The 27538-nt window shown below is 35.7% G+C and overlaps 1 protein-coding gene across 1 annotated transcript; it reads right to left on the bottom strand.

The window, feature by feature from the left end:
* On the bottom strand, window positions 1–27538 carry arhgef19 (Rho guanine nucleotide exchange factor (GEF) 19). Its single transcript, XM_056449154.1, has 16 exons — window positions 27009–27538; window positions 8229–8883; window positions 7317–7838; window positions 7041–7173; window positions 6877–6956; window positions 6537–6775; window positions 6275–6435; window positions 5996–6148; window positions 5756–5885; window positions 5590–5664; window positions 5413–5502; window positions 4948–5111; window positions 3706–3864; window positions 3495–3574; window positions 1695–1799; window positions 1–1611 (listed from the first exon to the last, which is right to left on the bottom strand). The coding sequence occupies exons 2-16, from the start codon at window positions 8860–8862 to the stop codon at window positions 1454–1456; spliced, it is 2883 nt and encodes a 960-aa protein (XP_056305129.1). The 5' UTR covers window positions 8863–8883; window positions 27009–27538; the 3' UTR covers window positions 1–1453.

Raw genomic sequence — 27538 nt, 5'->3', positions numbered from 1 at the left:
TTTTACTTGCTTTTAACGTCTTTGAAGTAATATTGCTGTCGATTAGCATCACCTCCTGGACTGATTATTTTTAAAAATGCAATCTAAGGGGATGGAAAACAACTGCTGTGAGGCATTTTTCCCTCATTGTCAGACGGCATCTTTTGCCGTGAAAATGGATCCTCGTCATCTCTAAAGTGATCATTTTCTCTTTTTTTAAATATATAACCAACCCAAACAAATGTAACTCACCAAAATGTTTGATATACATGCACACTGTCCCACTAACATTGACTGAAAGTGTCACAAAGTAAAAATAAAGTGGCATTTTGAAATTGCAAAGAACATACCATGGTAAATACTGCACAACACAAACTAACTAAACAAAAACATAAGTAAATCCTGATTAGAATCAACATGCAAATTAGCCAGAATAGTATCAGTAACACTTTTATTGGTCATTTTTGAAATTGCATGGCTAGCATACCTGTTAAGTTTCATGCCAGTAATTACTCTATAATGCAGTGATGTATTGCGTGATATGTGTGCGCATTGAAGAGCCGTGGAGTACATATTGTAACAGCTGATCAGGTGGTCAGGAACACTGATGTTATGTTTCAACATTTTATCTGATGGCAGACACTGAGTTAGGAGAACATTTTTCTCTCTCACTTGAACTGCATCTGACAGAAGCATAACAGCTTTAACACACGTCTTTAAAAATTAAAGTTTTGCCTCACAAAAACACTCCGTAAGCCACTCAAAACAGTATTGAACCCCAGTTGAGAAACGCTGCACTCGCTGTTGACAATTCTAAATGGAAGTTTGAAGCATCCTACCGGAAGGTGCTGGTCATATGGTGCCCCCCCATGCAGCAATGAAAAAAGGTCTATAGTGCAAGTTTTTGAACTGTGGGGGAAACCAGAGCACCCGGAGGAAATCCACTCGAACACAGGGAGATCATGCAAACTCCACACAAAAATGCCAACTGGCCGAGTTGGGACTTGAACCAGTGATCTTCTTGCTGTGAGGCCTCAGTGCTAACCACTGAGCCACTTTGCTACCCCATTTTTAGGTAATCTTACTCATAAAAATAACAAAATGAATACAAGTACATTTGTATGTATAGCCTTTTTATGTGTTTGTGATCAAATGTAATCAATAATTAAATAAATATGATTAACTTCTAATAGTAAATCTCTGTAAACCAATTCATGCAGTTTTATTTTCAACATAAATTAATCATTGATTTTATTTTACTTGGCACTTTTAGTCCTCCATAGATGCAATGCATACTGTAGTTTATTAATCCTATCTTCTGCATATTTTAGATGTTACAGTAAACCATACTAAAGCTAAAATGTTAGCCATGAAAACGTGGAATATGCCCACAAATTGCAATACTTACAGATCCACCCTGGTTTGGTAAAGCAGATGATGTGTGAAGTAAAACAATGTCCCATTCTTCAAGGTCTCAGAGAGTCTCTCCCTCTAATTTCTGTGAGACACACTTGATGCGAATGTTTTCACGGAGGTTTCGCAAACGAGCACTGCGGCTTGTGATCTCCTCCACGTACGTTTTAGGGAACCAGCCCCTCTCTCCATCTGACAACCGAATCCCCTCTACCCACCCTGAGAATTGAAAAGATTTAAATGTAATGTTCTAGGCAAAAATAACGTGGTACATCCAGGGAAAGGGAAATGATTTTCCTCACCATCACTTGTAATTGTTACAGCTTGAAGGATGTCTGCCTTCTCCAGCGTTAACTCATCATGCTCTTGAGCCTGGTAGCTCCTGATGCACTGGACCTGAGATAGATCTGTGGAGACACATGCAGAGAAATATTAAACAAATACTTCAGACAAATATGAAATCTCTTATCATTTCCTAATAAGGTCCTAATGCCATTTCAAAATGTGACCCTGGACCAAACCAGCCTTATGCTGCATGGGTATATTTTGAGCCACGATCAAAATGGCAAAAATCTTTAGAATATTCTGTGAAATATCTTTCAAAGGTGCCACATTATTAAACCACAAGCAAAAGTTTAAATTCTTTAACAGAACTTATTTAACACCAATTCATCTCAATACGATATTTTCTAGTGTTTATCAATGTTGTATTAAGTGCAAATCCAATGTTGGTACTGTGATGCATGTATTCTGGGATTGTGACATGATTAAGACATACTGGAAAGAAATCCACAAATTAATTCAGAAGATTATTGGGAAACCTTTTGCCCTTTCTTCAGTTATTTATCTTCTGATATGTAAAACAGCTCTGCACCTCAGGTATGGACTAGAATCTGTTACACTTTTGTACATATCTAGAACGAAAATGTATTCTTCTGTTGTTGTCCTCTCCTAACATTCCTTCGGTCAATATGTGGATAAATCAGATTGCCATTTTCTTACCCTTAGAAAAACTAATGTACATGTATGACTTGGATCAGAAATGATGATTTCTGGCATATCTGGAAGCCTCTAGGGAAGTTTTTGGAGAATGTATCTTGAAAGACAATTTTTATTTTATTTATTTATTTTTTGTAAATTTTACCCTTCACAAAAGACTTTTTGTGACTAAAAAATTACTAACCGATGGACGATTGTATAATAGATTGCTATATTATTGCATATGATGAGACCTCTATACCACTGTCCTGTCATTGTAAATCTTTAAATAAATGTTTAAAAAATAGTTTAAAAATAAAATAAATAGAATATTTAGTGAAGTTCATGTTTTATGAAGATATTTTGTAAATTTCATACCGTTTCATAAATTAAAAATATAATTTTTATTAGTAATATACATTGCTAAAAGCTACATTTGGACAACCTTAAAGGCAGTTTTTATAGTATTAAGATATTTTCTTAAACCTTCAGATTTCGTATCTTCAAATAGTTGTATATTAGCTAAATATTTTCCTAACCTAACAAACCATACATTGATGGAAAGCTTATTTATTCAGCTTATTGTATTTATTATTTGTATAAATGTCAATTTCCATTTCTTAACACTCTTACTGTATGACTTGTTCTGGTATCCAGGATCATAAATGTATGTGGCTTTCTTGTGAGTAAATTAACAGCAAGTTTTCATTTTTCCCTCTGAAAAACATAGTTCACCATAAAATTGTCAGTCATTGTTTACTTTGTTAAACCTGTATGCTATTAGTTTTCTGTGAAACACAGTTTTGTTTCATTGTATTGTGTATTTAATCCATCCATCTTTACAGATTAAATAGCCATAAAGCTTTGGAAGTACATGTGGTTAAGTAAATGATGAGCCAGTATTTCCATTTTTGGGTGAACTATTCCTTATAGAGTTTTATTTGAGGTACTTAGTTTCCACATAAACAGGATATTCTTGAACAGAACTGTGTATTCTACTTTGTTTTCAATGTTATGCCAGTGAAATAACTAATGACTTTATAGGCAAAACAGACCCTTTTAAAGACGGTAGCCAGACTTTTGACTATCACTATAAAGAATCTGGACACACAGAAATTACATACCATCATTCTCATTGGTCTGCTCAATAGCTGTCTTTGGATCGGAGGGAAACATGGCTGTGATCCACCTCTGTTTGCTGCTCCTACAGTACATATAAAACAAAATGTTCTTGACGTGTGTTCTGTGAAGACATTTTCTAGGAACACTCAGATCTATTTGTCATTTGACAGGATTTTGGATGTTCAAATTTGAGAGTGATGTGAATGTCCTCACTCTGTTGGTGACTTGAGCAGAATTTGGTGTTTTAGCTGTTGCCCCTCACATAACTGCAGATAGAAGATGAATCCTGAGATTCCCTGAAGTTTCTGGCTTAGGTCTTTCACCTTGAGGTCTTCAATTTTTGCATGTACGAACACCATGAATTTCCATGACCTGTGACAGGGAAGAGAAGGGATTTTGTAGCAGACTAGATATAGATTAAGCAGGTTTTACAATAACTGCTTTGAATTTTTATAGTACATTGGACATTGAAGAACACCTTTGCTAGTTGTCTAGTATACTGCCTGACAAAAACCTTGTCATCTATACAAGTTTTAGGAACAACAAATAATAATTAGACTTCTAGTTGATCATTTGGTACCAGAAGTGGCTTATATGAAAGGCAAAGGCCTCTAGATTACACTTATTTTACCAAAATAAAATATGATCATGCCTTGATTTTTAATTAGCAGAGTAAGGAAGGTCTGACTTTGCTTAGACAAAAGTCGTGTCACCTAACAGAAAAAATGTACAGTATAGAATATAAAGTCATGGTGAAGTGGAAAAAAAAATTAATATAGTGTATGACTTCCATGAGTTTAGATGACTGCATCCATACATCTCTGCAATGACTCAAATAACTGATTAATAAAGTCATCTAGAATGGCAAAGAAAGCGTTCTTGCAGGACTCTCTGAGTTAATCAAGATTTTTTGGATTCATCATCATTGCCGTTCTTCAACTTACCCCAGACATGCTTAATGTTCATGTCTGGTAACTGGACTGGCCAATCCTGGAGCACTTTGACTTTCTTTACTTTCAGGAACTTTGATGTGGAGGCTGAAGTATGAGCAGTAGTACTATCTTGCTGAAGAATTTGCCCTCTCCTGTGGTTTGTAATGTAATGGGCAGCGCAAATGTCTTGATACCTCAGGCTGCTGATGTTGCCATCCACTCTGCAGATTTCTTGCATGCCTCCATACTGAATGTAACCCCAAATCCTGATTTTTTTTCACCAAACTAGACTGATTTATGTGAGAATCTTGGGTCCATGCGCGTTCCAGTAGGTCTTCCGCAGTATTTGTGATGATTGGGATGCAGTTCAACAGATTATTGATTGGAAAAATCTACCTTCTCCCACTTTTCCAAATGATCAACTAGAGGACAAGTTATTATTTGTTGCTCTTACAAGTGGGATAAAGACAAGACTTTTGTCAGGTAGTGTATTCTATCGGTCCCATTTTCAAATTAGACTTACTCCTTCCTTCGGGAAAGCAGAAGACAGTCATTAAACAGGTGCAAGTACACTGGCCGGGTGGTAAGCTTAAACTTAGATCCAGATATACTCAAGTTCTGTGTGTCCACTTCTAGCAGTTCACCATGTTTGACCAGCCAGCGAGACTGAGAGATGAGAGGGAAAATCTAAAATGAGAGAAAACATATTGACCAACTTTTCATTTTAAACCACGATAAAGATAATATCTTACGTGTTGTGCCTATTCAAAATGGTTTTGCAAGTGTTTTTCCATTGAAACTTTCAAAACATTATGGCAGACAATTTTTGGCCCTTAAATTGAGATGCTAATTTAACACATCAGTTATCAAAGGAATTGAATGGCCAAAAAAGAATCCCCCTTATTTCCCCCTTATATCCCCCTGGTCATTCCTTATTTTCTGAATGGTACAAAGTGTTAAGTAAGTTAACAAATGCATGATACTATACCTTGCCCTCAAAGTGAATTTTCTTGTTTAGGTGAATTAGTTCTTCCATTCTCTTCATGGACTGGACACTGGAGTTACATTCCTTTATAATCTAGTGCAGCAGAACACATTTTCATTTTTATGGTAATTTGAAACAATGTTTGTGACAGTTTTTTCTTCCCTTGACTGCTTTTCAGACCTTTTTGAGCTCATTAAGTGCTTTAGTGGCAGTGTCCTCATCTCGCGATCCAGGCGTTGTTCTCTTTAAGATATTCTATATAAAGAAACATAGCTCATTAGCACAGGAAAATAATAAGGGATACAGATCACTGTCACTCTCACATCGGACGTGCATTATGAAATACCTCCACTAGCATTTTGAGGCGTGTGATTCTTTGAAAAGGAAGAATGAGGAATGATGTAAGAGGCAGCCTCTGGCATATTGGGTCCTCTTCCAGGCGGGCAAGGATCCCAGGGAATCGGGCATTCTCTTGCCTAAGAAAACACCACAAAGCAGATTTATGAATTCTTAAACATGGCACCATTTGCAGTATGTACATTGTTATGCTTGTTAGAGCACTTTTGTACAGTAAGAAATGGTTTACAGTAGTCGCTGATAGGTCTGTTCCTGATAGGCCTGATTGGTGACATAAGGCAGATAAACCCTCCGCAGTGCAGGACAGTGGTCAAGGACAATGTCACACACATCAAACCGCAAAATGTCTCCTTCTAACCTACGCTCCAAATCTTGAAGGAACCTAAAAACATAAGGTAATATGAACAAGAGACAGAAAGAAACAGGGATTGCAATGATGCACATCTCAGAAGGCAGCATACTCCTTTGAAAATATCAACAATTGTAGTTACTTTTCATATTTATTCACCTCTCACTGACTTCTTTCACGTCAGGCAGTTTGGAGAAGAGCCACTGCCTCTCCTGTGTCCCAAGACACTCACATAGCTCAGGAGACATCATAAAATGGTCAACTGCAATAGACAAGCTCCGTATGTATGAGGCCTCTGATGTCACTAACTCAAACTTTGCCTGAAATGAGAAAACAAGTCAAGGTGTAACTTTTTCAGCAAAATGCGCTGGTTGATGAAACTCTAAAACAAATCAAATCAGATTTCTGAGTGTGGACTCACCTCCTGCAGTTTACGCTCTTCATTGCTGAAATTGTCAAGTTGTCCACTTGACCGAACATCAGGAATATCTTGCCATAGAGAAAAAGCAGAGCCTCGTGATGAACGGAATGAGCTGGATGGGGAGAGATTTCCAGGAGACACAGACTCCCCTCTTTCTTCATCGGTTCCTGGCTCTGCCCCTTGTTGCCTCTGTATCTCTCTGTTGATAGCAACGTCACTGTATTCCTGATACAAAATCACTAAGAGGGAAAAAGAAAACTGATAATTAATACACAAATGCAATAATAATAATAATTATTATTATTAGTAGTAGTAGTAGACAAGTTTGTTTAGGACTTACAGCTTGGCAAGAAACGTGATAGACGTTTAGAGTTACTGGGAGGGCTGCCTCCATCCTCACCAACAGAAACTTTTCTCATTCTGAGAAGAAACCGTAGAACACATTTTAAGACATCATATTCTTATTACTGGTTTCTGTTGGTGCTTGCTGAGTTTTAGGGCCACCTTTGCTTGGAGCTCCTTCTGTGCAGTGGCTGATTACAGTCAGCAGAGGGCAGTGGTGGTGCAGACCCCACAGGACTATGTGGTCCACTGTCACTTGATCCCCCTGAGAAGCGATGTCTGGAGTTGGGTTTGTCTACAAACAGACAAGGGAGGGAGAAGGTACACAAAAGGAACTTATCGGAAAATACTGCACCGAAGTGTCAAAATGACATCACTGCACAAGACTTTCACAATAAAGGCTTTCATTAGGTTAATCAGTCCTGATGAGTCACTTACAGTCTGAGCTGAGGTTTCCAGACAGGTGGCGGTCCCGGGAGGCCACGCGAGCAGAGAGAGACTTGCCCAACTTAAGTGTAAAAGAGTTTTTCCTCTGAGAGAGTTGAAGGCGGGAGATGAGCTCAGAAGCAGAGAAGCGCCGGCGCTCATTGTCTGCTGAACGAGAACGGGACAGAGGCATCGATGTCCCACTGTTGAGGGGAGGGTCTTGCAGATTTTCACAATCCTCCAGGCCTAACCTCTGCCTCCCCTCGTCATTTACACCCGCTTGGCATCTGACACCCTCCTGAAGGGTATTTAAGAAAGGTTTTGGAGAGTTTGGTATGGCAAAAAGAGAGAGGTCTTCATCTACGCCTGGGAGGGGGCTGGAAGCCTGGGATGTGGGTATGGTAGATCCCACCATGCCAAGCCCTCCTTCTACGAATGACTCAAAGGATGCTGGAAGCAGATAATCACACTCCACACCTGGGCTGCTGGGAGACGCTTCCAGAGTGTCTGGAGAATACACCCTCATCTTACGCCCTATTAATGACAAAAAAAAAAACGTTAAATGAAAATTGTACCATCAAGTTGTTAGACCGTTTTAACACAGTCCCTTTAGCACAGTAGTTCTTATCTTTGTTTCTGGAGTTCCTTTCAGCAGTTCAAAGTATTTGACATCTCCCTAATCAAACCCATTTGATAAAATTATCAAGTATTCATTAGTACTCATTAGTAGAGGAGCCTCCAGGTTGAAGAATCACTGCCATTGTGTACTGCACTAAGCAAAATAATGTATTTGAAAGTTTGCATAGTTTCAAGAATGAGAGACACTAAGTGCACTCTAACAACACTATGACACTATTTGTGGGTTTTAAAGCTGGAATTTAGGACCAGTATGCTAAGACTTAGTTAAACGTGAGAGGCACTTACTTATAGACTTCTCTTTTATGGATCCCAAAGAGGTGCGTCTTTGAGGGCGAAATGGGTCTGGACCCTGTAACTCTAAAGGGGAAGAGGGGGAGCTTAGCTGCTGAGACTCCAAAGAGTTCCTGTCCCCAGGTGCATATATAGGGGACAGAGGCAGAAATAAATTCCGAGGATTGAGACTCTTAACTCCTGAATCAGGATTTTCATGAACTGTCTCGGGTAAGCCAGTAATGTATGTCCATGACTGTTCCTGAACCACTTCCACATTATTGATATCCTTTGTCAAATAATTGTCCAGTGCTCTGTCTTTACTCTCACTCTTGGCAAAGTCAGATGGACTCCTTCCATTGCATTTGAGAGGCTTGGAGCAAAGAGAGGAACTACAGTTTTCCGATGTGCGTGATTGGAAACCATTAACACTTTGCTCTTGAAGGTCAATGAAGGCCAATGTCTCTTGCTGACACACAGCAATGTGTTGATGCTGCCGCAGGAGAGGCCTTCCTTCCCGAGAATCACTCAGAGCCTGGGTCTCAACTGAGCCTGGGAACCACATGTCAGAGCTCTCGCCTCTGCAATGGAACGCTTGGAGGTGAGGCTGAAAATCAAGAAGAGGAGAGATTCCATAGCCAGGAAGCATGTCTCAGATGGCACATGGGTACTGCAAAACAATTGAGAAACAAAGAAAAAATATTAGATATTATAGCGCATCTTTATTTTGAGCACAAAGAAGTTGTGCACAAAGGAAAAAAAGAATTTTGAGCACAAAGGAGATAATTCCTCTCTCTCTTAATTTATTACTATTGTGCCAGCACAGATATATGCACAGTAAAGCTTGGCTCATCTTAGTGCAGTTCTTTGGTTTTGGTCCTCCACTGGGTAAAGTTAAGTCTCACTGAACAATCTCTGCTCTTCCCCCATGGCAGACTTGGCTTAGTCGCTGCCGCTGCGTCTTCCTGTTTTAATTAAAGAGCACAGCATGCAGTTCTCATCCCCTATACTTATCTACATCATTTACAGCTGGATCCCTTACTCGAAACTGCTTCACTCGTGCAGCTTTTGCATGAAGATGTCAAGTCAGTCACACGAGGACACTCCAATCAGTCCAAAAATGATAATGGGCAAGTGTCTAGTCTTGCTAACAGCCTATACCTGAGATGGAATGCTTTATGAAAAAGACCCCGACTAAGAGGGTCATCTTAGAAGATTTTTTTTCGTACATATTTCCCATGTTTCCAAACAGCTCTCTGTTTACCCAAACAAATCTGGGTCATGGGAGAAGCAGTGCTTATTAGTATTCAGTGTCTTGCCCTGAGGGACAGGCAAGCCTGAGATAGCTTGCGCTATGACATTTCTTGGGCTATTAAAGCAATGAAGGCTAAGCAAACTGTCAGTGCTTATGACCCACATCTGCCTTATTCGCTGACCCATGAAATAAAAAGAGATGTTTTCTAAACTTAGAGATCAAATCCATCCAAAGGTGCTAGTTTAGTTGCCCCTAAGTGCCTTAAACTACCTTGTATGCAATTAGGGCATCTGTTTGTCATAAATCAGATAATGAGAAGGCAAAACTAAATAAACCATTGTTTAATGTTATGATGCTGAAATATCTATTAAAAATCTTTGTACACTCACACAATATCCTTTGTACATACATTTTCTGAGAAAACACAAAGGAACTCAAGCTCCCCCATCTCAGTTTCTCTTTGAAAGCTGCATGTACACACAGCTAAATCCAATTGCACGATTCAACATGATCCACAACCAAACATACTCACTCACACACACGCATGTAAAAGCTCAGGTAACGCACAATATGACCTGTCCTGATAAAAACTATGCCCACATCTGTACAACAAACACACTGCACAACTAAACCCTAACACACACTGCACAAATAGTTACCTGTTCTCTACTTCAAACAAAGGTCTCTTTATTTCTCTAGATGGGGAATGCTGTTCGGTGCACAGGAGATGTGTGATTTAAGGTACGAATCTGGGTTCCTTTTGCACACACCGAAATAAGTTAGTTGACGTTTTCTTCATATATATATATATATATATATATATATATATATATATATATATATATATATATATATATATATATATATATATATATATATTCATAATCCCAAATCAAAGTATGATAGCGTTCTCTTTCTCTCAAAAACTTTTAAGGCAATATTTTAAGCATACTCACGGTAACGCGCCCTTCAGCTTTTCTAGTTGTAAAATATTTTACTGTGCTACAGAAATACAAAGCACAAAGAGCTGTAGTAACGCTGTACATAGCTAATACTATAAAACAAATTCACTAATACATCACATTACAACTCATTACAATATACACCTATTCCATACATTCAATCTGATGTTTTGCCCATTATACAATTTTCAGTTAAATCCACCATGTAATTTTCAGTGTTCTCAACATGTTATTTCCTTATGTTTTGGTCTTTAGAGTACACAATCTCCCTGTAATTTTGGAGGGTTCCTGTAAGTCAGGGCGTCAACAAACTAAATGAACTGAAAACTGCCATCTTCTTCATTGTAGCTATGATTAAAGAAACCAAATACTGCCAAAGCCCATGCAGACTGTTAAAAAGTTACCCCAATAAAAAATACAATGCAACAATAACAGTAGATATTGTGATATATAACAAATGGTTGAAATTAATATAGATGTCTTTGAGCGACACAATGGCTCAGTGGTTAGCACTGACGCATCACACCAAGAAGGTTGCTGGTTCGAGTCCCGGCTGGATCAGTTGGCATTTCTGTGTCTGTGCATTTCTAGATGTCTCAAAATAACATCCATAAACATTCATTTTTATAGTCACAATGAGAACTCCAAACAAATTTTCCCCTCTTCATTTTTTAACTATTTACTTGCTTGAGTACAGGGTCTCACAGTGTGGTGTGATAGACTTCTGTTTGTATGTTATATTGCGTTGAGGCAGACTGACACTGCTGGTCTAATTGGCCTGTGACAGAGAGCTCAGATCCCGGGTGCATCATCATGGCATCTGCATCTCACACTCGGACACACCAGTGGGTGGTAACAGATAGACAGATTATTAAAAAATAGAAAGTATTCTATAAATTCTATAATATAGCTTGTACATGGCTACACTTGTGGCAAATGTTGATATGGTACAGTTGTTACCTTTCTGAGCCCACAATCCAACTTTTTATCACACACATTTTTGCGTTTGACTTGCATCTCCTATTAAACTATTTAGTCCCCGATCATTATTGCCATTTGTATGATAACCCAGATGCAGACCCAGGTGCATCTTTCTTTTTCTATATTACTCATAAAGCTCATTCACATAACTCTTCTATATGGGACTGGAGCACCCGGAGGAAACCCATGCGAACACGGAGAGAACATGCAAACTCCACACAGAGATGCCAACTAGCCCAGCTGGGGCAGGAACCAGCGACCTTCTTGCTGTGAGGCGACAGTGCTAACCACTGAGCCAATGTGCTGCCAATTTTTGTCAAATAATTTTACAATCAAAGCTTTTGAGATTTAAAAAAATATGATTGCCCTCCCCCGAAACAGCAAAGGCCTGCATATAAGGCCTGGGATAATGTGTACTTAAATGTATGTGGTTTATTTTACCATTTTGACCATTCAAGGTAGAAAAACAGTAACAAACTGGTAAAACAGAGTTGTCCAAAGGGATGTCCAGATCCGGTTACATGATTGGAAATCGGGCCCGATCACGCGGTTTCAGTCTCTATCAGAATCGGATGTTACCTCCCGATTAGGACTGGAATATATATGTACAGTTGAAGTCAGAATTATTAGCCCCCTGAATTATTTATTTTTTCCCCAAATTTCTGTTTAACAGAGAGAAGATTTTTTTTCAACACATTTCTAAACATAATAGTTTTAATAACTCATCTCTAATAACGGATTTATTTTATCTATGCCATGATGACAGTAAATAATATTTGACTAGATATTTTTCTGGACACTTCTATACAGCTTAAAGTGACTTTTAAAGGCTTAACTAGGTTAATAAGGTTAACTAGGCAGCTTAGGGTAATTAGGCAAGTTATTGTATAACAATGGTTTGTTCTGTAGGCTATCAAAAAAAAAAGAGCTTAAAAGAGCTAATAGTTTTGACCTTAAAATGATTGATAAAAAATGCTTTTATTCTAGCCTAAATAAAACAAATAAGACTTTCTCCAGAAGAAAAAATATTATCAGACATACTGTGAAAATTTCCTTGCTCTGTTAAACATCATTTGGGAAAAAATTAAAAAGGAAAAAATTATTTAATGGGTGGCTAATAATTCTGACTTCAACTGTATATGTATATATAATATACACACACATATATATATATATATATATATATATATATATATATATATATATATATATATATATATATATATATATATTTATATATAAATTATTTAACACATCTATAGTTATGCGGTGGCACAGAGTTAGACCTCTTACTTGACACAGAAACAGCAGCGCGTGCGGCATGACATCACTTTGTTGCAGAGACGCTATTGGTTAAATGCCAGCAAAGTAGAACACAGAGGCAGCTTAAAGTGCAAAGTGCGAATATGTCTGCGTTCTGGAGGTATTTTAAAGTTGATGATGACAACATTGCTATAGCAAACTGTGAGATATGTCAACTTGGGATTGTCTGCCAGGTTGAGGTGCTATTTATTTTTATATTAGATTTATTTTATATGTACTGTTGCACTAAATTCCAATAGTGAAGAATTGAAGTTATTTATTAATTGATATTTCAAGCTACCTCACAGAATGGTGCTGTTTGTTAACAGAGTTGTTGAATGTTAAAATAAGGCAAATTAAATTAAAATAAGGAACATCCTGGATCTGTTTCTTTGGTCTTCTTTATTGTTTTTTATGCATTATAGAAATATCGGATCAAGGTTCAGTATCGGTAGATACTCAAAATCAAATTACTCGGAATCGTGGGCAAAAAAACTGTAATCGGGACATGCCTAGTCCAAACAGTGTTTAGTTACAACTCTAGCTAAACTGACCTGAACTAATAAAGGTCCTCAGAAACGTTTAGGAAAATGTGTTGGAGCTAAACTCTGCAGGATGTTGGCCATTGGAAACAAAACCGGACATCCCAACATTAAAAATATCTTCATTAATGTTCTGAAAATAAACTAGTCTTATAGTTTTGGAATGACATGAGGGTGGGAGTAACGATGACAGAATGTCAGGTTGAACTGACACTTTAAATTGTGGTGGGGTGAGTGAGGACATCTGGAGGTGAAGAACACTTCTTTGTTTGTGTTTGGTGTGGGGCCTGATCCCTCAAAGTGCCCGAGGCCTTCCTCCACCTACTCCATCAAGACAGACACTGAAATCCCTTTTCATATTCACAAAGCACTGAGATGCCCCTCAACCCTCTCAACACCAGCACTACAGAGAGAAGTAACAATACCTGGTTTAAGGCATTACTTTAACAGTCTGAGCTTTTTTAGACCACCTTGAACCTCATGGTCTCATCTTAAAGAAAAATAAATCAGTCCATCTTTAGGACATCTGTGCACTCACCTTCTTTCAACATTACCACCTCCTGTACTAGACACACCCAGGCAAATACAGCAGCGTTATGCACACAAGCATGTAGTGCTGAGTGTGGAAACAAAGCACTGTTATTATATGCTGCAGTTCAATGTGAGAGTGCAGTTGATCTTAAATTTGAATAATAAATTGTAGGGTTTTGAAGCAGATCACTTCACATTAACTAAAGTTTTCTTAAGTTTGGTTAGTCACTTACATACAGTTCATGTTAATCCATAAATAAATGTTTTCTGTTAATTTATTCACCCTCAGACACCTTATGTACTGTACTGTAGGTGACCTTTTTTCTTCATTAGGACATAGCAGATGTTTTTTTTTATCCAAAACTGTTGTCCTTGGCAATTCATACACATTTTTTCTTTATGCTGTCAGTTTCTTTAACAGATTTGTCATTTTGCTTCAAAGGCCTCAATGTACCATAGTTTTTTATTTTATTTGCCTGTATGTTTTTTAGTTTCTATGTTTCTTTGCTAAAATATAAACTTCAAATTTTAGACGGTGTAGGGTTAAAAAAAATGAAAACTAGCAAACCCATTTTGTTATTTGAACATTAGCGGAAATATTATTAAATAATTATAAAAGTGATTAAAAAATAACATAGCTAGTTCCCAATTAACCTTTCTAATTTACATTTAATTTGTAAAACTGAACAACTAATATTATCATTTATTCATGCATTCATTCATTCATTTTCCTTTGGCTTAGTCTTTATTTCTGAGGTTGCCACAGCGTAATGAACCGCCAACTATTCCAGCAGATGTTTTACTTAGTTTATTCACTTCATCTATACCACATGTCTTTGGACTGTGGGAGAAACCGGATCTCCGGGAAGAAACCCACACGAACACAGAAAGAACATGCAGCCTTTTTGCTGTGAGGTGACAGTGCTAAGCACTGAGCCATCATAAGCCAACCATAAGACCTTAGTGTATCATAGGCATAGGCCGGTATAAGATTCTGACGGTATGATAACCTTGGATAAAAATTATCACGGTTACGCGGTATTGTGATTACTGCTCTAAAATATTAAATATAATTCTTGTAATATATAAATGTCTGGGTAAAAAACTAAAACATTTTCCCTTTTGAACAATGTATTTTATTTTAAGAAACATTTAATCCAATCCAAATACTTTGGAACAATAAACATGTCAGGCTAAATAATTCAAATGAATTATTGACTTCTGCTGTCTTCAATAGTTTCTAAAAGACAGATTTCTTTACTATTTAAAACGGCATCTTTGTATAGCTTTTCTGCTGGAGATACTGTTGTCCTAAAATAAAAATATAAATAAAAAATCTTACACATGCCTTAGAAACGGTATAGAAGTAAATTTTGATGGTTTTAAAACCTTGACTTTTTCAAACCACGGTATATCTTGAAAACAATTATCGTCCCATACCTAGTGCATCACAGGTTATTGATTTGCCTGTATGTTTTTTGTTTCTATTTTTCTTTAACTCTCTAAGTGATAAAATATAAACTTAGAATTTTGAGAGGGTGAAGGGTTAACAAAATTTTAAACTAGCAAACCCATTTTGTTACTTGAAAACAAACATTAGCAGAAATATTATTAAATAGTTATCAAAGTAATTAATAAATTATTTAACTGGTTCCCGAGGAAACGTTTCTCTTTTACATTTAAATTATTACATCAAAACAACAGAAAATGATAAAATGTACTAATATTCACATAAAATAATATAAAATGAAAAGTATAAATCATAAACTAAGTATTATAAAATACATTTATACTTAATACAATTCTACATACAATATACATTCTAATTATACATTATAAACAGAATTCTCAAACATAAACTGAACATGCTGCAACATTAACTCAGAATATTCAAACATGGAATTTCTGAAAGCAAGTAAATTAACAGCTATTTTTTTTGCTAGCAATCCCAATAAATATATTTTTGAAGGTTTGTATTAATTGTACAATTTAACAAGAGCCTGCAAATCAACAAACAGCTCAAAAATCTAAATCATCAACAATGTAAATTAAGCTGTTCTGAAGAGTTATTGTGATCAATTCTTCAGTTCGTGCTATTTTAACAACAACAAAATGTGATAAGTTGATAATATTAAACAAAACTATTTAGAAGTTGATTAACTTTTGATTATAGTACATCATGTCATCTGTTTCCAATTCCAATCAATTTCCGTTGGACAAAATCAAGTCTTGCCTTGCATTTTACACTCGCAAATACATCAGATTAAGAAAGTATTACAGGCTGTAAACCTTTCTTTCTGTATCATGATTTACTGCTATAATTGCATGACAGCTCTCAGTAGCCCTGCTGATGTTTACAAGATTTAAACAGCTCAATCAGTTCTTTAATGTGCCGTTAAATGTGTGTCACATTGCAATGATGACCTACTTTCACTGCACCACTCGCATCACACTCATTCACACTAAACTTTCTGTTTTCTCTTACTCGCTGTTCCAGAGGTGAACCAAGCTAGGTTCCCCCTCCCTCACTGCTTTATTATATGGACAGGTAAAGACTAGTCACTCACAGCAGCTTGTTTTGAAATGTGATCAGGTACACTGTTTAAGCCTTGAGACTGACCAGGCAACAGAAGGCAACAGATTTTAATGCAAAGTCTTTGAAGCATAAATAGCCTAAAGTTTATTTTTTCATCGTTAAAATACAAAAATAAATTAAATCACTTGACCAAAAATTAAGCGATATTAAACATACTAAAACAAAGAAATGAGTTTTAACAAATTTGATATATTCAAAATATTAAAAACAAAGCAAGTAATGAAAACAATAATACTGAAACGTTATGGGAAATCACCATATAATACCTGCTGTGCTTGTATCCCTCGAATGCTTTTTCCAAGAGACTGTATTCAGGTCAATCCATGTAATAAAAGTCACAAATTTTTTTATTCACATTAGGTCCGAGCCAACCAGAGTGCCAGAGTGCCTGCAGGCTGCGTAGCTAAACAGGTGTGCACAGAGCGGAGCCAGAAAAAAATCTCTTTTACACATACCTGGAGGGCTTGGCTTTTTTAGGATCATTTTTCATAGACAAACACAAACATGTGCACCATGCAGAAAAACAAAACCCATCCACCATTCTACATACTAACACACATTTGTGCAATCATACAATTATGTAAATATATCTGCGTGTCCAGTCATTAAGAGTTTAACAGATTGTTATAGAAGAATGATCATGCATTTATCTAGTAGAATTAATTCAAAAGGAATATTAAAAAATATCATGATTGCATTCTGGCTTAGTTTGAACTTTAAGAATTGTGTTTTATAAAACATAATACAAAAACCTTTTTTAACATGAAAATTTATTTTTAAGCATCAGCTTAAGGACTAAGGGCCCTAACATACACCCGGCGCAATATGACGCGCAATATGTGTTTGGTGCAATTTATTGCTATTTTCAAACCAGTACAACAGAAAATTTCACATTTTGCACCATGTTGTTTAAATAGCAAATCTATGTTGCTATTTTGAAGAACTGAAATAGACCACGCCATTGACCAACTAAAAGCTGGTCAAGTCCAGAACAGAGCACATTAGTTATGCGCCTATGCAGGTCCAACTTTTCTCAGTTTACTCATGAAAATTTGAATTACTATAATATTATTATTAGTAGTATTTATTGTATGTATATTTATATTTGTTTTAATAAAAATTAGTTTAGATTTGTCCGCCAGTCGAGTTTGGTAGATGTATGCATCACCATATGGGGCATAAGAATAGGATCTGTGTTTGGATATAACTCAGTGTTTTGTCCACACTTCATTATTATTGTTCATTTATTTGTTTGCTGGAAATTAGAGCTGAATTTGGAAATAGTTTTGAAACAAATCTTCGCGCTTAAACTAAATTAAATATGTAGGCTAATGGATGTCTTCAGTGGAGTGAGTTTCCACCATTTCCTTATCCATGAAAGTAAAGGATTAAAGTAAAGAGTAAAAGTAAAGAGAAAGTAAAGAGGCCGAATCGAGGAGGCTCAATTCTTTATCCTCGCACAGATGGCCTGTTTAATTGCTTGCCTGTGAAGCATTCAGTTCTTCCACTTAAAAATTCCACCATGTAAATAGCAAATGCGCCATGGCGCAATGCAACTGACTCTTAAAGGGAATGAGAGATGAGACTCTGATTGGTTTAATGCGCATTATGCTCAAAACACACCCATAACTACCTTAAGAATAAGCACAACCCTTTTAGACCATCCACCGGGGCGCAAACCATATTTCTCCACCATTAAAATAGCAAAAGTTGATGCGAACACACCCTTAATGCTTTTACGCCATGCGCTTTAGATTTTGTGCCTAGATCTTTAAAATCCTCAATATACCTTTAAAGTCCTGAATGTAAAAAAAGAAAAAAATTATCAAAATAGGATATTACCGTATTATTACCATTATTTTTCAAATTTAATGCCCTAAAAGTCTTTGAAATTGAACATCTTCATGCTGCAGTGGTTTGTCAGTACACATATATTCATTTTATCAACAAAATACAGTCCCAAAAGAGAGAAAATGAGCAAGGCTCAAGATATTTTAAGATACTAAAGAAAGATCAAAACTCAAAAGGTTTTGAGACATGAATATAACTTTTAAAATAGTAAAGTGTTTTAAAAAAGCCTTTTAAAAATGCCCAATTTCAAAACCCGAGGAACTAAAAGCACCTGCAAAGTTTTGTTACTAAAAACTAGGCTTTTTCATATATATATCTTCCAGGTCAAAATGATTCCAATGCATTTTAAGGGTTAAACAATAAACTTCAAAAGAACAAAAAAAAGGTCTAGTGCCTTCCAACACATTACAGCAATCATAACCTGTTCCTTTTATAGTGCAGGTCTTGAAATTCAAGGGCTGTTTGTAAAGGCAAAATGAGGACGCAATAAAAAAAAGTTAACCATTAAGCCTTTTGTGCACCCAAGAAAAAGCAAGTTCATTATCATGGTCGACCCCCACTCCCAATAAAGATCTCCGACACTTTCCACATTCCCCAAATAACTGCGCTTCTGTCATTCCACTTAAATTGCCCAGTAAGCTGTACCCGCGAACAAACAAAGAGTCTGGTCTGTCTGAGCTCACGCAACAAGAACAGGCCTTATTTGTGCGGCTGCATCCTATCTGTGCTGACTATTGGGGGAGGCAGTAATAGCCTGCAGTCGCACAAACAAGCTCTGTTCTTCCTGCTCCCCAAACCTCCTCTGTCACCATCTGTTCATTCTACAGGTGAGCCGCTGTTTATTAGTCCTCACAAGACCTTTAAGGACACTGCTAGTGAATTGGGGGAAACAAAAAAACTAATAATTGTTACAATTTGAGCACGGTTGTTTTATGCAATCATGCATCATTTATTTAAATGTCTGCTAGTTTGTATACAATTTTAGCACTAAAATATGAACATCGAATGAAGTCAGGTTAAAAAAATATATATTTTTATTCCATGTTAGAGTCAAAGAATTTTACAGAGGGGAATTTAGGGTCTCTCTTTTTATCACTTCATAATTCAGAAAATACTGAGAACAGACAGAATAAATATATGAACATCTCTCTGTAAAAACCTTCAGATTACAGATATGAATAAAACTGTGCAATTTGGTGAACATAAGAGCTGCTGAAGTGATTTATGGTTTATTATAGGAGGAAAAAAAAAAGCTAATTTTGACAAACATCCTTTAAAAATATCTATTTAAATTTAAATACACAGACAATTAATGAAATGTGACTGAATAAACACTCAAAAGTGTATTTTAAGGGTTTTCTTAATTCTAACCCTGAAAAAAAAACAAGTCTAAAGTCTCAATAATTGACAGGTGCATGAACAAACTGTTTTTTTTTTTTGCCTGTTGCATCTTGCTGTAGGTCCAGTCAGAATAAGAGAGTTGAGTGAAGGCTTTAGATACCCATTCCACCCTGAGTGGCCCTGTTGACCTGAATTAGGCAAGTTAAGCAAGGGTAAATGAGGAGAGTGCAGTTTTGCATGCGAATAACGAGGACAGAGATACATTGGGTGTGGCATGGCGTCCTTTTTCCTCAGACTGCAGCTCTGATACATGTAGGTACAGATTCAGAGTCTGCCTGATGCCTCCAACTGACAGGTGATGGGGCAGGTGCTGCGAACACTGCAGAATTGAAGCACGTGAGGAAGGGAGTGACAGGACGTTCAGCTCCGTTTATTGAGGAAAATCTACTGTAAATCAGATACTGAAATGACAGTTAAAGGATACACACTGATAGTCATCTCAGAGAGTGCTTGCACCATGGTTACTGCATAGAGTGGAAATGGTGTTTGCATAAAATGTGTCACTGAAAGTATTTTGGAACACGTAAATGTAAAATTGAAATTACAATTTATTAATTCAATTGTTGTTATTAGTATCTTTTGGATTTATTTTGTATTTTTTCATGTATTTTTTTATAAAATACCTAAAAAGCATTTCTTTTTCAGCTACTTTAAGTCTTCATTTATTTGTGCCCTAAAATATAAAAAGTTTCAAATGTGTACATCACAAAAGAGGTTTATTATAATTGCAATTGGAACAACTGGAATAAAATAAATGACCCAACATGATAACTGGCATCTTGCCATTGATACTAATATATAAAAACTGTATATTTTCCTTGTACACACTTCAGACTAACTGTACTGTTTCCAAACATTCTATGGTACCTATTGCTCCCTGAAATCTGTCTGATCTCAACCAGAATAAATGAGCAAATCAGAGCTGCTGAGAGAATACCGTGAGACATACAAACACTCATAGACTGCCATCTGAGCCACAGGTTAACATATACATTCCAAGGGTCTCTCTGATGCTCCTATCTGACAACATGATCACGAGAGCAAAGCTAAGACAAACCACACCCTGTACAGATCCCTGTGAAATGGCTCTCATTTATGTTTTTCCCCAAATATGTATACATTTTTTTACAATGTCCAATCAATTGAAGTTATGAAACTTATTCAATTTAACAACAATTTACTGTTAAGAGTTTTAAATGTACTTGAGATTCTGTGTATATGATGTGTCAAAATTTTGTATCATTTTTCATATATATATATATATATATATATATATATATATATATATATATATATATATATATATATATATACACATATATACATACACATATACATACACATATACACACACACACATACATACACAGTTGAAGTCAGAATTATTAGCCCCTCCTTTGAATTTTTTTTTCTTTTTTTAAATATTTCCCAAATTATGTTTAACAGAGCAAGGAAATTTTGTCTGATTTGCTTGATTTCGGCTAGAATAAAAGCAGTTTTTAATAAAAAATGAATAAATAAATTGAAGGTCAATATTATTAGTCCCTTTAAGCTATTTAACCTGCCTAGTTAACCTAATTAACCTAGTTAAGCCTTTAAATGTCACTTTTAAGCTGTACAGAAGTGTCTTGAAAAAATATCAAGTAAAATATAAAAGATTTTTTTTTTAAATCAGTTATTCGAGATGAGTTATTAAAACTATTATGTTTGGAAATGTGTTGAAAAATAATCTTCTCTCCGTTAAACAGAAACTGGGGGAAAAATAAACAGGGGGGCTAATAATTCTGACTTCAACTGTATATAAACGTATTACACTCAAAAAATAAGTTTTGCTGCTTGGTCAAACTACTTATTTAAAATGAGTTGAAACAATGTAATTCTTAATTTTGGGGGGACAACTTAATTTTTTAATGTTCAAGCTACTTAAATTTGTAAAAGCAGTTGAGTTAACTCAATCGATTTGTGTTTGAACAACAGGAAGGAATTGTGTGGAACCCAGCATTTATTACAGTGTATTAACAGCATGAAATCATGAAAATGCCTGTATGAATTCATTTCTTTTCTTCATTTTATCAAACAATTATGTTGATTTTTTAATTTCTTTACCCAACCTCAAAACATAAACGTAACCATTTTACAGTGAAAACATAATATACCGAAATATGGAGGAAAATGACTATTTTAGAAAAAATATAGCATTAAAACGATAAAAGTTTAAACAAGTTTAAAAAGTGTCAAATTAATAATTCTTCATAGAATACAATAGTTTTGTGTGAGGTACAAAGCAGAATTTAAGGTTAATTGCTGAAAATAGTCCCAATTTACATTTCTCATTCCCATGATCACAGCCTCACAAGTTGCTCGTACACTTTTAGTTTTACTTCACACTTTTTACTACACATTATAGTTTAATTTACATACAATGTTGCACATTTCATTGTTTGTTTAAAACAGAAGTAAAGATTTGGAAAAACCACACTTTACATAAAATATATTAGAATATTCATGACATAACTTGGCATAAGATGTGCTGACTTCTTATTTAAATAGCCCCCTGTTTAATATTCACATACAATAGTCAATGTGGTGATTTGATTAGGTGTTACTCTTAATTTATGAAATTATTATGCTAATATCTATGCCATTGCGCATTAGATTACATTTTTATGACTCCGCAATTACATTTTCTGCATTGGGAAAATCAATGGGTCTCCCTGTGGGATCTGACCCTGCTTAAACATCCAAAATGTTCACTCCTCTTACAAACTAACAAGGTATTTTGTGTCAATGCAGACAATTCATCTGGTCCACGAGGTTCAGTCTGGTGTATGAGGATCACCTGATCTTACTCCATTCAAAAAGAGCCCTTATTAGAGTAGGATAATGGCTCCAATACTAAAAGTATCTCTTACACTTCCAATTCTGTGACGCAACTAAAGCAGACAATAGTTTCTGAGTCTGCTGGTGAGGATGAATAAGGCAGGAAGGTTTTATTGTGAGATGATACTTTCTTTGTTTACCCCTTATTTAGGTTAAAAAGAACTCAATTTATGGCCTTTTCAAACATTTTTAATGTAATGTAAATAAAACATCCAAAACAGATATGAAAACAAGAACTTTGAACCTGACTTCATTCAGTGTTTAGATTTTGTGCAGGTAATATATTCAAATGTGTGCATATTTAATGATAGGATGCCTCATTTGCATATATTAAACATCACATTTTTAAAAACTTGCAAGACACAAAGAAAATCTGCAATTCTCAGTGTAAATCAATCAACTGGGGAAGTATGATGACAACTAGTATTTAATTTTGATATTTGTTTATATTTATTCACCTGCAGTGTTTTGCCTTAAACTCAGGTGTTAATAAAGCCTGCTGAAGCCGCTGGGTTTCTGCTGTTTAATAATTTTGTCTGGCCGGTAGAGATAATTGCTATTCCTGCACAGCGGTGTAATGGAGAACATAAAGGGCTCCATAAGACAGGTGCTTGGGTCATAAAGAGGACGTCACACCTCTTTCTCACAAAGAAAACACTCTCCGAAACACATGCTCCACATATTCCGACAAACAATCACTTACACATCAATACACACACAGAATGATGAAGCAGCAGCGCTTTATGAGACATGAGTTTGAAGGACCATTATATTGTTCAAATTTATGACAGCTGAGTAAATAATCTAACTATCAGACAGATCTTACAAGCAGATGTCTACGAATAGAGAACTTAAAACAATAACAAAATGATTAAGTTCAGGTTGTGAAATGCCTGAGAATGAAAGCGAATTAAAAATGTAGCTAGGGTAAATAGACATATTTAATAAATAGAACTATAATACAGCATATTAATGGTATATAAATAGCATAACACTAGGTAATGTTAATATTGGTTTAAACAAAAACCAATAAACGATAAAGTTGATTAACTTCTATTAAACTCCATTCTCATTGCTGGAGCTTGGATTTGCCAAATCTGCAATAAAAAGTCATTATGGCGTCAGATTTTTCTTATCAAACTCTTTCAAGTATTAATAACCTGTACTTTGATATGTCATTTACTTTGACACACTCATTTAGCTTTACACTCTTATGTACATCAACAAGAATGACCTCACTTGTGACAGTTATTTTCTTGCATTTTATTCATTGTTTTTTATGAGCATCTGGGCACTGCATGTCCTCTTTCTGAAATCAACCAGTCACACTATTAACAGTGTATATTTGAGTTTTTGTATGTGCAACATAAAAGCAAAACTCCACTTAAAAAAAAGAGAGAGAGAATTTATGAGATAAAACAGACCAACACAAAGCCCAGTAACAAAAAAAAAAAACACCCCAAGTAGAGTTTGTGCTGTGTGTGCTGCCATCTATCTAGAAAAAACCCTATTGGTGTTACTTAATATAATTTTGAGACACATTTCCACATACTCTAAATGTTATTTTTTTAAACCCAAAAGCAAAGTTCATTTGAAACAAATGAGATCAAATCACATAAACCATCTTGTGAATTTGATGAAAATGTGTTACTCTTGTTGAGACGATCACTTCATTTGGATTATATGAATATATATTGTTATAGATGCCATATAATGAAAGTCTGGATATACCTATTACTGAATAAAAACGTTCAGATGCACTCTCAGAAATAAAGGTACGCGAGCTGTCACTGGGGTGGTACCTTTTCAAAAGGTACACATTTGTACTTGAAGGGTACATATTGGTACCTCAAAAGTATATATTAGTACCTAAAAATTAAGAGGAAAAATTTGTACTTTTTAGGTACCATATATGTACCCTTGAGGTATTAATATGGACCTTTTAGGTACAAATATGTACCTATTGAAAAGGTACCACCCCAGTGACAGCTCATGTACCTTTATTTCTGAGAGTGTGGAAGGAAATACCTTTTATACCTTTAGCCTCAAACATCATTATTCCCTTGTTCTCATGTAAGTGTTAAATCCTGGTAAAAACCGGACAAGGACAATCTGACCTATGTTGCACACTATTCAATTCAATTCAATTCAATTCAATTCAATTCAATTCAATTCAATTCCCCTTTATTTGTATAGCGCTTATACAATGTAGATTGTGTCAAAGCAGCTTCACATAAAAGGTCATAGTAAATTGGAACTGTGTAGTTCAGTTTGTAGTGTTTAAGTTCAGTTCAGTTTAGCTCAGTTCAGTGTGGTTTATTATTATTAAACCACACTGAACTGAGCTAAAGATCATTAATATGCACACTCCAAGCTGTATTTGACAGTGCACATAGTTACGTAGTGAGATTATAACATTGATAATTTTTTTCTTTTTATTTGTTGGTGTAAAGCATTTTTTGCATAGTTTGAATGCCAGAACTCTTCTAAGAATACACAGCTAACAAAAATCGGCAGAGAAAAAAACATTCAGCTCGGGAAAAATTGCTTTAGCGGACAAGTGCTTTAAAGCCCACCACGCCACATCTTTAAATTGTATTATATCTGTTGCTGCGCAAAGCCGTATGTTTGTAATGAGGCAACAAACACATGTAGACTGCTTAATATACTGTAAGTGTTTAATGCAGGTTTATGCATCAGGTCATATCACTCAGCTCTTACTTTAAAAATAACACAAAAAAATTTATAAGTCTCATGTTCATGCAGGGATTGATATCTTTTTCTGCCTGTTTTCATATATTATAAAGCTTCAAAATACAACTCTAATACAACTTTTGGGGGGGGGGGGGTGGGGGGGGGCACTAACAACCGCTGCAGTGTTAGAGCAGACCTCATTAATATTCATGACCCCTACAAATATGGTCAAACTGGAGAGTCTGATTCTATAGGCAATTTCGGGGGCTATAAATACGCTCAAAAATAGCACCTTTAAGTATAATAGTTTGAATAACTACTTTAATAACATGTATTGTTTTTATACATATGGTCTTGACAAGTTCATCTCAGAACTGGCATCCTAAGTGCTGGTAACCTCAGATTTTCATTAGAAACTGACTGAAATTTCTAAGTTACGATTAAACTCATATATTTCTTTTTATATGGATTATACTTATTGTTAACATTTTTCCTTAAATGTAATCAAACACAAGCATGCTGGGAACTACACATCAACTAGCCAGTTAGTTATACAACAAAAATGTAAGTTATTAAGTTGTCAAAAATGTTCAAGAATCGTGTTATTTGAACAAGCAGCACAAACATTCATGTGCAGTTCTTAAACAGCGTCTTCCAGACATGCACTCGCACGCATCTCTATCCCTGCAGCAGCACAACATTCAGACTCATATCCTGCTCAATCTATCGCACTATTATGCATGCATCATTAAGTAGCTTGCAAGCGATCACTAGCACGAGCGTATTTGCATTTGATTGTGTCTTTTAAAAGGGCTGGAGGGCAGCACTGCTGCTTGCTCGATCAAGATTTAATAAACTGGACCATATCCCAGGCATTTCATCAGATTTGTCTATGCAGGTGATGAGTGTCAGATGTGCAAATCAAAACATTATACTCTCCATACATAAGCATCTGTTTGAACAAGGCAAAATTGTCTGGCAGTACAACGCAAACCGAGCAAGACAGATAGAAATGACCTGAGTTTATGGTGACCTTAAATGTTCAGCGTGCCATACAGTAAACAGGAAGCAGTCATAATTTTGTCACTGGCAGCAACTGATTACAATGCCCAGAAGTGACAGGAGGCAGAATAAAATCTCAGTTGTTTATTTAAACAACTAACAATAAAGACAAATAAAAATCTAAGAGCGGGAAAGTTTCTAATTTACACATTTTAAATGCAATGATTTCAAATTAAAATTAAAAGCAGGGACTTTTCTTGATAGGGAAGTTTAAGTTCAAATGAACTTTAGCTCAGATAACTTAAATAATATTAACATACAATTATTTATTATAATAGATAAGTACATGCTTGCTGTTATTAATAAATTTGTACATGTTCAATTTTAAGTTTGTTGTTTTCCTCATTATAGTCAGACTTTAGCATTATTAGATACTTGTATTATTCAAAGCATCATAAATAAACTGATAAAGGTAGATAATTTAGTTTTATTTATAACTAAATATTAACATAAAACTCCACATACATATAAACAAATTAATGTATATGAAGATAACCAACAAACTGTTATTACAAATAGTGTTTTAGAGCTACAAATAGTGTATTTTCTTCATTGCACTTTTGTTTCATAAATCTAAAACCTTTTATTTGTATCCTGGACTAAACTACAGTGCCCTATTTTCATGTTCTCAGACTGCTGGTTCCTCAAAGTGCAACACAAACTACACAAAACAATGCTATACCATCACCCAAAATACAAACAGATCTCCGCAGATGTAGATTTTCAGAAAGCCAGTACCTCATTTGTATCAGTGGACAGTGGGCTGGATGGGGTCCAACTCCGGTGTGCAAATCCAAGTCATCCAGTTTCGAATCTGAGGTGTTATAATGTCCATGACTGCCTTGCGTTCCTCCCGGTTACTTTTGGTTTCTCCTCAACTACTGGCTCACTCAGACTGACATCAGCGCTTGAAATCAAAACATCTAAATATTCACTTCAACCACAAAAAAAAAAAAGATAATAAAAACAGAACAGCAAACCCTACTAACAATACAAGCTACCTAAAAAAAATGCAGGTTTCTTCTCCTTTTTCCTCTCATATTCCTTGCTCTCTCCAGCAAGACATTTGTCCTCCTCTCTCTCTTTCTGTAGTGTTGTCTTTAGCTCCACTTATTTATGGCTTTATTTCTAACACCTGCCAGCAGAGGAAAAGCAGAGAAGCGCAAGCTGTTGTCTGGTTCAGAGGAGACTCTTCCTGCCAAGCAGAGAGAAAGAGCAATGAGTGAATGTGTGTGTGTGTGCGTCTGGATTCCTGTGTGTCAACAGCA

The sequence above is a fragment of the Danio aesculapii genome, chromosome 23 (genome assembly GCF_903798145.1).
Source record: "Danio aesculapii chromosome 23, fDanAes4.1, whole genome shotgun sequence".
Classification (NCBI taxonomy): Eukaryota; Metazoa; Chordata; class Actinopteri; order Cypriniformes; family Danionidae; genus Danio; species Danio aesculapii.
Note: the sequence above shows the minus strand (reverse complement) of the source record. Positions and strands in the feature narration are given on the sequence as shown.

Bases quoted from the DNA above. Each gene is read 5' to 3' on its own strand.
- arhgef19 (XM_056449154.1), bottom strand. From the start codon at position 8,862: ATGCTTCCTGGCTATGGAATCTCTCCTCTTCTTGATTTTCAGCCTCAC. The intron at 6,957-7,040 runs GTGGCCCTAAAA...GTTTCTTCTCAG, and splicing joins AGAAGGAGCTCCAAGCAAAG to AATGAGAAAAGTTTCTGTTG. The intron at 1,800-3,494 runs GTATGTAATTTC...GTGTCTCCACAG, and splicing joins GCAGACCAATGAGAATGATG to ATCTATCTCAGGTCCAGTGC.